The following is an 11,252-nucleotide window of genomic DNA, read 5'->3' on the forward strand; positions in this document are numbered from 1 at the left end:
TCCCTCCCTCCCTCCCTCCCTCCCTCCCTCCCTCCCTCCCTCCTCCTCCTCCTCCTCCTCCTCCTCCTCTCTCTCTCTCTCTCCCTCTCCCTCCTTCTCTCTCTTGGCTGCATCCTCCCAATCTTCCGCCTCCTCTGCGCATGTCCTGCCGCATCCCATTCGCAACTCTTCGCTGATTTCGAAGACAGAGTGGACCCCTGGACTCTCATCAAGCCTTGACCCTGTCGACCCCCTTCTCCCCTATTCCTCTACCCCTCCTTGTCCCTACTACTACCCCACCGGCAAGCCGGTAGGCTCGGAGGGACACGTGCCAAGGGGACAAGCATTCCATGATCTCAAGGACGAACAGAGCTAGCGAGAGGTCGCAACAGATCACCTGCATGTCTCATCGGAGAGATGAGCTAGCGAGAGGTTGCAACAGATCATCTACATGTCTCATCGGAGAGATGAGCTGGTGAGAGGTTGCAACAGATCATCTACATGTGTTATCGGAGAGATGAGCTAGTGAGAGGTCGCAACAGATCACCTGCATGTGTTATCGGAGACTCAGATGCTGACCCTAATGGCGAGTCATTTCAAAGTTGAGGTAGGTTTATGACTTGCGTAAGAGATGGAGTCAGAGCAGGGTGACAACTTCTGGTGCCAGTGACATGTTCTGATACGGCTGGGAAGAGCTCAGAGCCATGAGTCAATTCAACTCTCGAAAGTGATCACTATGTTGCATTGATTGCTAGCAGAATGATGACCTTGCTCGAATGTAAAAGACATGGAAATCACGTGAATTTGGCTCATAATTTAACAGTATCTAATATTATCACAGAAATTTCGACTCGTTCGTCTCATCTGGTGAGTGTGTCTCAGATCCTTATTAGCGTCTCGTCATGAAAGATTCTTGAAGAACTGCACTTCATCGCATCATCATGTCGTTCACCAGAAGGCAGGATATGATCTGTCGTTTGCAATATTGTTGATAATGACTCCAAGAACAAGCAGAAGCTGCAATCAGAGCTGAGTATACCAGCGCAAATCGATTATTAAATCACCACACAGTCAAAGGTGACAGGAATAACAATGAAGAGCCAGCCCATGTTTCTGACCTGATGCGCAAAATCATTACCAGCGACAACTTTGGAGGCAAAACTCACTAGCGGGTCACCCGCTAGGAAGATGACAGCAGCAGCACAGGCAGGCGGGTGCAGTAGCCCTGTGAGCTTGTAAGAAGCTGCTTGCAATCATTCAAGCCTTCACCTGTCTTTGCCATGATCATGGTCGACACAGCCGGCGCAAGAGGCGTCGCTACCCACTGCCCATCTACCGTCACCTCAAGCTCACGAGCAGAGGAAACATGGGACAACAGTACAACTTGGGTCAGCGTCGCATCGGCATAATCCAGCAAATCATCAAAGAATGAAACGAGCAAGGAAAGAAGTCTCATTAGTCCTATGCATGCCCACCTGAGGCAAATATGCACGCCCTCCGCCGTTTCCAGAGAGATAGCTGATGGAAATCGCAACCACCGCAGATATGAGATGTCCAAAGAGAACATTTCTGGGCTGTACAAGAGGCGAAGAGGATGACGAGAAGAGCATGGCAGCAAGAGCGGCCATGGAGTTGAGCAGGACGAGGATGTACCTGACAAGTACGAGATCAGGGCAACGAAAGTCTCGAAGGCCTTCGGATACCCTCCTTCCAGCTTTGATTGGTTGGACGAGTAACTGATCCGCTTGAAGACTTCATTTAACCCTACAAGAACAACGTCATCTCCTCCTCCGAGGTTTTATCTCACCTGTAAGAAGGAGGATGGATACAAATGTACCGAATGTGGTCCAGAAAACAAAGTACCAATCATGACCAGGAGGAATTTGAGCCCCCGGCATGCCTCGAAACTTCTTGAAGTACTTCTTGATGAAATGATAAGTTCGAAGCGTCCAAGTCTGGTTGATCGTAAGATAACTACACGGCCATGAGCAGCCCACGCACATGATTCATTTCTTCTTGCTCTTCTTTCTTGATCAGTTTTCGCAGTCTCTTGGGTTGGAGGTGACTTGAGCCGTTAACATGTACAGGTTTGATCGCCTGGAACGCAGCATCGCACTCTCTGGCTGCTTCTTGCATCTGTATCGACCAGTAGGCCACCCTTGCAAGCTCCTGCAGCCGCTGAGCTGAGACGACAGGCAGTCTCAAGTGTAAAGACCTTGAGAGTGTCTGTCAAATGACCGTTGGAGCTCAGCGCTTTCCAGTTTTGATTCGGTCTTCGATATTTCCTACGACTGCGTCAGGTTTATAGTCACTTGTGGCTCGATCTCGCACTTGGTCTTAGCACGGTACATCATCACGATAGCCAGGAGGTGACCAGTATCAGGGTCAAGCACGGGAACCCCTGGACGATAGTGATTTCCTCGTTTCCTTGGTACCTCCCACACACACCTACTGACACATCGAAGATCTGCTTCGCGGAGACGACTCTCCGATCAAACATGCTGCAACAACTATCACGACAAGACATCAGAACGGAGGGCAGCAACCTGTTCTCGTCATCTTCTTGCATGAAGGAAAGATCATGCCAATCCAACTCCTGATGTTGTTTCAATTGAAGGGTCGGCACGATCCTTAAAGACCTTGCGGGCCCATGCAAGCCCGGGGAATCCTTTCCCTTTCTCGTACCTGTCGCGAGAACACAGTAAAGCCGGGAAACAGTCACGCAAAGGTTACCATGTGTGCTTGTCGAGCGCCAAGTCAATGAAGCTGTCGAGCTGGCGGTTCCAGTCATTCCCGATATAGCCCATGGCAGCTGACGTTTGAAACTGCTCGGTTAGTCGATGAACATGACCACTCCAACTGCCGCCTGAGCGTCATCAACTTTTGACTTCAGTGGTAGCTGACCGGAGTCTCTTGGCCATCGGCTCGCCGTCTCCTTCCCCGTCGTTGCTGCGTCGGTCTACACTTGCTCGTCCTGCGCTGCCTGTAGCCGGGTTGCCCCAAGCTGGCGCGTATCTTCTCTCAGCAGTTCCATGAATATCCTGAGCAGCAAGCCATGAGTTTGGCGGCGACTCAGAAGAGCTTGAACAGTACGACAGAGTTGGCTTACATGTATGTTGAACCCCCGAGCTGACCGATTGTGAATGGCGTGAATCAACCTGCTGACGTCTTTGCTCCTCCGGAAACCTGATGACGCGAATCTCTCCTCGTCTATCAACTGTTACCGCACAGACGACATCACATGTCCAACCTTCAGTGCCATGCGCTAAAGCCTCGTGCCGATGCTGCCGCAGCCAGACTTCAGCATAGGCGAACCCGGTGCTTTCACACGCCTTCTGCAGGAGGTCCGTGATCTGACAGCACCAGCCCCGTCACTGGCCTCACTCAGACTCTCTTGCAGTACCGGGTCTATCATGGAGATCCGATACCAGCGAACAGTCTGAGAGCCATCATCCTTCTGCTCCTGCCGTCAGCAGCCGATGGGGATAGGAAGGGGCACCGTCTGCACGCTCATCTCTACCGACCGCCTTTGACGACGAGAAAACTCCATGAGCCCTGACAGGCTGTCTCGTCAGTGGGCTCCAGCCGCCTCGTCACCTTCACCTTGACTCTTCATCATCCCGCCCGCAGAGGAGATGGCAGAGGAGATGGTTCCCGCATATCGTTTCATCCATGACACCGGCTGCAGCATCAGGCTAAGGTCACCAGCTGACTGTCTGCCAACCTTCTCACCGTCTTCTCTTCCGATACGTCAGTTGGCGATGGTGTTGTTTGTCGGGTTGCGAGTAACTTGGTATCATCAAGCTCCTTAGATTGACGTACTGATATAGCTGGCTGAATCTCCTGCACCTGCTCCTGTCCCTGTCCCTGTCCCTGCTCCTGCTCCTGCTCCTGCTCCTGCTCCTGCTCCTGCTCCTGCTCCTGCTCCTGCTCCTGCTCCTGCTCCTGCGCCTGCGCCTGCGCCTGCGCCTGCGCCTGCGCCTGCGCCTGCGCCTGCGCCTGCCCCTGCCCCTGCCCCTGCTCGGGCTTTGCCTCCCTCTCTTCGTCAGACTCGCTGTGAAAAGCGTTGTCGACGGTACGAGTGTCAACAGGCTCGACAGGCAGTGTGATGCGTACATCTTCGATGCTGGCGAGACGAGCGTCACCCCAGGGAACGTCGCGAGCTTGAGCGAAGTACACGTCCTCAGACTGCCAGCGAAACGACGAGGACGAGCTGGTTGACGAGATCATGGTGTCCATTTCCATGGAGGAGTTCTCGCTCGAGTCCCTGCTGTCAGCCATTTTAAACTGCCAGGTCTCACGCCTGCTCAGATTGACTCTTGCACAGGTCTCACGCCTGCTCAGATTGACTCTTGCACATCATGTCAAGGCAGTTGAGTGAAAGCCCCTATGGTCTAGGTCGAAATGCTCGAGACTTGGAGCGTGTGCAGGAGATCTGACTTTCATTTTCGTTCGTCTTCCTGGCTTGTTGTCTTCCTGTCTCGTTGTCTTCCTGTCTCCTGTTTTCCTGTCTTGTTATCTTGCTATCTTGCTATCTTGCTGGCTTGCTGTCATGTTCGCTCTGCTTCACGCTTGTCGCATAGCCTTGTGCTATCTCCCTCCCAGCGCCTCCATTTCAAACCAACGCGGCGCATTCGCTGCCCCCACGCCCTAAGCCCCTGACTCTCCTAGGCGAGCTTGGTCAATGCGGGTCTGCCCCGGCAGGAATATCCACATCCATGGTGCGATCAGTCTGCATCGTGGGAGGGACGCACGGGAACGAGCGGCATGGCGTTCACATGGTGAGACAAGACACATGGTCTCACAGCTCATCGTCTTTAGCACGATGAACTTGTGTCGCTTCGTGACATAACCTAGCCATAATCTAGCAGCTCGTTCAGCGCTTAACGCAGCCTCTTGCAGGTTCGCCACTACCAAGAACACTCGCGCCTAATTGAGAGGAAGACCTTCACGACTTCTCTGCTCATCGCCAACCCCATGGCGGTGGCGAACAAAGGGACTGGCGCAGGTCTCGTCATGCTCCGTTGCGCTCGTTCGCTCGCTCACGGCACGGCAGGAACCCGATACGTGGACGAGGACTTGAATCGATGCTTCCTGAAGCAGACCTTGGCTTCAGCTGAGAGTGCGACAAGTGTGGAGGGAGCGAGAGCAAGAGAGGTGCGAGGATGAGGCAGGCCCCCAGATATGATACATGCGAATCAGATCAATCAGATTCTGGGGCCCAAAGCATCTCCCGAACCAGGTCACCAGTGCATGGCTGATCTCTTGTCTTTGACGTGCTGTAGCTTGTGACTTCATCTTCGATCTTCACAACACCACGTCCAACACCGGGATACTGGTCACTTTGCTCACTTTGATTGATCGCTTTGGATTGTGATACGAGCGGGTGCAGCTCTGTTATCATCCCACCGACAAACTCTCTTACCTCATGTCTGTGAGTCGCTTTCCCTCCTCCTCTTCATATCCCTCACGCGTCAGTGCTTGCTTCACCTGCCGTGCTCGGGTGTCATCAGGAGTACTTGTTCTCCAAGAATCCCCACATCCGCGTTTGTCTATGGCCGGAGGGAGACAGGCAGGTCGTTGTGGTTCCTCTCTCGTGCGCTCATCTCCAGCAGAGCTCTTCTACCGACCGTGGCCAGAAGTGGCATGACAGTGGAGGTAGTGTGTGCAGCTTAGAGGAGGAGGGGCTGAGATCGCGTTGCTAGGTAGGCGCCGTGTCGCATAGTACTGTGCATGCTAAGAAGCTCATGGAGACCATGGAGGTGAAGAGAGGATCTTGTGTGCCAGTGCTGAGCAAGCGGCAGCTGATTCAACATGGTCTTGACTTCATCGACATGTTCAACATGCGGATGGAGGAGCTAGGAGCCTCGGCCGACTTCTCCGTCACAGATGTGAACATCTCCGAGCTGGGCAAGGTCCCCATCTTCACTGGGGCAGGCAAGATAGACTACCCGAGGTACCTCAGACGCGCAGAGCTCCTGCTTGATAGTGAGCCATGGCAATGGCAGAGACAGCGACGGAAACATCATCGGATTCATCCATCCCAACCTGCAAGGCATAGCAGAGCTACAGGTGGGAAAGGAGGAGGGGAGAAGAGTCTCATAATGCGCAGGAGGGCAGCACGATACAAGAAGGAGACGATCTCTTCCAGGCAAAGCACTTCATTTCAGCCCCCTGCTCCTCCTTATCCCCTGCTTGTCAGATGCTCGATGGCTCCGTCCGGCCCTTCGTCATGGAGGTGCTGCCGTGCGCTCCTATCTCCTCGATGCTAATCTCTGCTCAGGTCGCCCTGAAGGAGGCGGTCGGGAACGCGGCGCTCTACCCGCTCTTCGTCAACGAGGCCGCCTACTACGAGCAAGGCAGCTGCTGCTTGCCCTCGCTCAAGCATGATACTTTCACGCAGGGACTGCAATGATATTATGCCGCCAAACTAGCTTCTCTCCCGCATGAACGCACCTTCCTCCTCTTGGAACGCCAGCATATAGCGGTCATGATACGCGTCTACTAGCCCCAGCAGACGCTCCCCGTCCGGCAGAGGACGGAGAAGCTTCTCGAGGAGAGGACGGACTTGCGGCCAGTTGACCTCGTCGTAGCTGCAGCAACGAATCGGCATGTGGACGAAGGAAGGAGCAGAAGAGTCGGGAGTATAACAGACGGAGGGAGAAGCTGAGAAATAGGAGGATGTAGAATAGGAGAAGGATAGAAGTGTTGTCGTACCCTGGTTGAGGAAGGTGGGCGTCTATGAAGCCCTCCAAGGAGTTTGGAATCTCCCAGCTGTGAAGGTGTGAGGAGACGAAGAGGAGGGAGGGAGGGTTTGTCATACTGCATTCTGTCGATTCGATCTCGAGAGCCGTGTCGGGGAATGAGCTCGACGTCACCTGGGAAATGCTGCCATGCTCCAACCTAGGACAAGAAAGTTGGAACGATGAAACAAACGAATCCCAAGTGAGATCAGTGCGGGAAAGGAGGTGAGGGGGGGGGGGAGGAGAAGGTTCAGACGGAGGGGGGTGAGAGGGGAGGAGAGTGGGAACCTTAGAACTCCACAATCGCTGATCGAGGTGCCACATCTCAAGGTCCGCGTGCTTGAGATTCGACGCCACATTTCGCCTCGCCTTCTCCTCCCCCAAGTCGTGAATGATTCGGTTCTCCACCGCCATCTGTCCCTCACGTTCAGCGACCAACACGCAGCTCAAGCAGCCTCTCCTCACCTGCAGGATGTTGTCTATCCCAGAAGCTCGAAGAGCTTCTTCCTCACTCCGAGGGAGATTCATCAGCTGCCAGCCCCGTCATCCTTCCTCCCACTGTCTTCAAACCTCCACCTCTTCCTCCACCCCCACCTCCTTCCTCTCTCCTCCACCCTCCCCAGTGTACCTCTCGCCAGACTTGAGCTTCGGCCCCGGCGTAAGAGATGGGAAGATGCAGAAGCCGGTGATCGGCCTCGACGCCTGCTCCCCTGCGCTCGCATGACTCGCCTCTTCCTCCAGACCTTCACCATACCGAGACAGCGCAGGGGCTCCCAGTCGCACTTGATCAATGTGGTCGGGGGCAGAAGCAAGACCCTCCTCGGGAAGCAGGAGAGGAGCGCAGCAGAAAGGGTTGTACAGGTGCAGCTTCTTGTTCCAGTCCCTGTGCGAGGGCTCAGGGAAAGAGGAAGAGGAAGGAGGGGGCATAGGAACTAAGACTAGGAAGACAAAGATGTGTGCATGGAGCAGCAGCAGCAGCAGCAGCAGCAGCAGCAGCAGCAGCAGCAGAGGAAAGGAGTAGCAAGGAGGACAGACAGGAGGAGCGAGAGGAAGAGGAAAGGCAAGAGGAAGAGAAGGCAGTCATGTCTAACCTCTCGGAGTCGAAGTGCAAAGCAGACACAGGGATCAGATCAGCATCGCTCGTCAGCAGGTAGTCGTCGTCCTTAATCCCCTCCACCAGGCACGCATACAGCCTTCCCACCTGCCCTCCAGCTCATGATGCTGTCAAACTGCAGGACATCGATGTTACCTGGGCGATGGCGGCTGTGTTGATGGAGGAGGAGGAGGGAACGACCTCTACGCGGAATTTCATCTTTCTCAGCATGTCCAGCACGACCTCCTGTCGGCTCTCAGGCAGGGGCTGCTCCCACGACTTGCCGATGAGGAGGACGAGGGGCTGGAAGCGCATGAGCTTGTCCCATACGAGGGCTGCGAGGGGGAGGATGAAGGCGTACTCCGAGTTGCTGTCCGCCGACATCACCGCCCAGCGCTTCCTGTAGGGCTTGGGGGGCACGAGCGGGCGCATGGCATCGAGCTTGAGGCGCTCGCGGAGGAAGAGGAAGGAGTCGATACCCTGGTAGACCTGCAGCATTTCAATCCTCCCCAGCTCAAAGAGCTCTGCCACTTGAGCTGCTGCCGAGCTGAGGGAGGAGGGGGAGCGCGAGGAGAGCGCAAAGTCCACGTGCTCCTCTACCCTCTCACCCCCGTCCTCGTGCACGAGGAGACACTCTACCACAACCTCCTTCGTCTCCTCCCGGTCCACCACCCGAGCTTTGCCCCGCCCTCCGAAGGAAATCTCCCCCGAGTAAGAGTTCACGAGCAGATACACCAGACGGAAGGACGCGGCATGCGCGGCCACCATGCCGCCGGCACGAGCATGCACCTCGATGGTATGCCATCCGATGCTCAGGTCAACCACCCGCGTCTTCGTCGCCTCCTCAGCCACCTGCAGCTCGGCTGCCTGCTGCCCGTTGATCATCAGCACAGCTGCTGCTTGCTCCCGCTTATTCCCCTTCCTCCCCTTCACTTGCAACTCCAGCTCGACCACACACTGGGGGCTGTCACACACCACATGCTGCCCCTGCTGCGGGTGTACTATCCTGACCTCCAGCTCTCCATTGCCTGCCCGTCCTCTTCCTGCTTCTGTGCTCCTTCCCTTCCAGAGCTCCTCCAAGCTCTCCGCTTGTTCCTGCAGCGACTGCTCCATGCCAGGCTCCTGCCGAGCAAGTCCCGAGCTTGCACTCGTTGTCTCGTGCTCGAGCTTGTGGATCGTCGCAGGAGCCTTGCGGCGAGGAGGCGGAGGAGGAGGAGGTGGTGGTGGTGGTGGTGTATCAAGAGGAGGTGGTGGCGGCGAAGGAGCAGGAGGCTTTCCCTTGCGTTGAGGGCGAGAGGCCTTCTCCTCTCTTTCTTTCGATCGCTTGCTCTTGTCCTCGCGCTCTACCTCCTGCCTCCTGAACCAGAAGGCGATAAACACCGAGCTCTGCTCAACCGCCAGCCCTTACCACTCTCTCCCTTCATCCGCCTCGCTCCTCCACCTGCTCTCAGCTCCTGCGCTTGCACCTTCCTCGGGTTCCCCTTCCGTGATCGAAGGATCTTCATCCCAGCCGAAGGCTGACGGGCCATGCGCTCCGTAGATCGACTGCAGCAGGCGAACACAGTGAGCGAGGAGGAGAAGGAGGAGGAGAGGGAGGAGGAGAGGGAGGAGGCCAACGAACAGGGCTCAAGATAGCACAGGATAAAAGGATAAAAGCATGCAGCAGGGGTAGAATAGAAGCATGCAGCAGGGGTAGAATAGAAGCATGCAGCAGGGGTAGAATAGAAGCATGCAGCAGGGGTAGAATAGAAGCATGCAGCAGGGGTAGAATAGAAGCATGCAGCAGGGGTAGAATAGAAGCATGCAGCAGGGATAGAATAGAAGCATGCAGCAGGGGTAGAATAGAAGCATGCAGCAGGGGTAGAATAGAAGCATTAAGCAGGGGTAGAATAGAAGCATGCAGCAGGGGTAGAATAGAAGCATGCAGCAGGGGTAGAATAGAAGCATGCAGCAGGGGTAGAATAGAAGCATGCAGAAGGGGTTAAGGGTTAGAGAGAGAGAGAAGGTATGTAGAGGATCTGACCTGTCTGTGCGCAACAACAGCAGCAGCTCTCATGTCTAAATGCAACGTCATCGCAAGTAGCGGGAAGGAAACGACTACCAGTCTCTGTCTCCTCCTTCCTCCTCTCAACCGCCCGCGGCGTGACGTGCACGCATGGCAGTTCACATTCAGAGATCGACATGCCCCCGTTGTGACAAAGTTTGAGATGCCACTGAGAAGACACGTCAATAGGGATGAGAACCATCACAAGAGGAAAGTAAGACATAGATGATCATCGTTGTCTTTCTTAGGATCATCTTTGAGACTTCACCGGGCAAAAACACAATACTTTACAGCACATCACATCACATTGCAAGATTCTGATTGAGAACAACATGCAACTTTCGGCAGGTTCACCTTGGGATAGTCCGGGCATGATGATGGTTTCACATCCCAGTGGAAGTTCCATCCGCTGCCTCCTCTCCTCCCCCCCTCCCCTGCGCGATCTGGGATCGGCTTTTGCTTCATTGCAAGCTTGTCGTGGGCCCATCCCGTTACTGTAGAGCTTCCTGCCCTTTCATGTGCTCCATCTACACCCCTTCTCCCTTCCTCCTCCTCCTTCACCCTACCCTCCTCCTTCCCCCCGAAGCTCGGGGCCTTCTTCTTTCCTCCTCCCTCCTCCTTCACCCTACCCTCCTCCTTCCCCCCGAAGCTCGGGGCCTTCTTCTTTCCTCCTCCCTCCTCCTTCACCCTACCCTCCTTCTCCCCCCCGAAGCTCGGGGCCTTCTTCTTTCCTCCTCCCTCCTCCTTCACCCTACCCTCCTTCTCCCCCCCGAAGCTCGGGGCCTTCTTCTTTCTTCCTCTTCCAGCTCTAGCAGCAGCTACTTACAGCAACGGTCATATCGTGCAGCAGCCAGCCAGACTGACCTTCTTGCTGCTTGTCGCCATTCGCTTCCTCGACCACCTCGGTTTCTACGTCGCTTGACACAGATGTCACTCTCCAGCCACCATCCACCCTCTGCTCCTCATGCTCCTTCTCAAATCTGCTCCTCCGCCTCCTCCGCCTCCACCACCACCTCCTCCTCCTCCTCGCTTACAGGATCATGGAGCGAACCTGGGATCTGATGTTCGCCTGAATGGCGTCAAAGGAAAACGAGAGCAGTACAGGAGGCAGGAAGAAATCGTCAGGGCGTGGCATAGCACTCTGAAAGATGGCGAAGAGAAGGAGACAGAGGAAGAGAGAAAACAGGAAGGATGTCCATACAACCAACTAGGACGGAAGAAGGCGGGAGGGAGGGAGCAAACCTTTTCTTGTTGCCACCACTTGCTGCAGACCTCGTTGAATTTTGAGAAAACCTCACGCCAGTCCAACTCAGCTAGCCAAGAGTCATTGAAAACCCACACCAACACTCAGTCGAGCACTCAGCCAATCTTCATGTCTCATTTACATCTCCAA

The 11,252-nt window shown here is 55.1% G+C and overlaps 3 protein-coding genes across 3 annotated transcripts; 1 reads left to right on the forward strand and 2 right to left on the reverse strand.

The window, feature by feature from the left end:
* Positions 1–382: 382 nt before the first annotated feature.
* On the reverse strand, positions 383–4,224 carry GUITHDRAFT_165949 (hypothetical protein; the record flags this gene model as incomplete). The annotated part of the gene is made up of 20 exons (XM_005822408.1): positions 383–996; positions 1,044–1,097; positions 1,146–1,222; positions 1,249–1,311; positions 1,633–1,743; positions 1,787–1,934; positions 1,981–2,194; positions 2,218–2,264; positions 2,292–2,380; positions 2,428–2,480; positions 2,526–2,575; positions 2,619–2,664; positions 2,713–2,838; positions 2,884–3,020; positions 3,089–3,165; positions 3,230–3,314; positions 3,383–3,436; positions 3,479–3,534; positions 3,583–3,661; positions 3,712–4,224. The coding sequence occupies 20 exons, from the start codon at positions 4,222–4,224 to the stop codon at positions 928–930; spliced, it is 2,148 nt and encodes a 715-aa protein (XP_005822465.1). The 3' UTR covers positions 383–927.
* A 159-nt stretch (positions 4,225–4,383) lies between these two features.
* On the forward strand, positions 4,384–6,394 carry GUITHDRAFT_118300 (hypothetical protein; the record flags this gene model as incomplete). Its single annotated transcript, XM_005822409.1, has 12 exons — positions 4,384–4,429; positions 4,651–4,760; positions 4,882–4,987; positions 5,036–5,136; positions 5,182–5,221; positions 5,265–5,317; positions 5,372–5,413; positions 5,493–5,640; positions 5,689–5,935; positions 5,988–6,051; positions 6,092–6,217; positions 6,263–6,394. 12 exons carry the CDS (start codon positions 4,384–4,386, stop codon positions 6,392–6,394), a joined length of 1,215 nt encoding a protein of 404 aa, XP_005822466.1.
* A 15-nt stretch (positions 6,395–6,409) lies between these two features.
* GUITHDRAFT_118301 (hypothetical protein) lies at positions 6,410–8,928 on the reverse strand (the record flags this gene model as incomplete). Its single annotated transcript, XM_005822410.1, has 9 exons — positions 6,410–6,572; positions 6,697–6,753; positions 6,803–6,882; positions 7,011–7,136; positions 7,188–7,253; positions 7,317–7,432; positions 7,472–7,605; positions 7,814–7,923; positions 7,972–8,928. 9 exons carry the CDS (start codon positions 8,926–8,928, stop codon positions 6,410–6,412), a joined length of 1,809 nt encoding a protein of 602 aa, XP_005822467.1.
* Between the last annotated feature and the right edge of the window lie 2,324 nt (positions 8,929–11,252).

This window comes from Guillardia theta (genome assembly GCF_000315625.1).
Source record: "Guillardia theta CCMP2712 unplaced genomic scaffold GUITHscaffold_125, whole genome shotgun sequence".
In the NCBI taxonomy this organism is placed as follows: domain Eukaryota; class Cryptophyceae; order Pyrenomonadales; family Geminigeraceae; genus Guillardia; species Guillardia theta.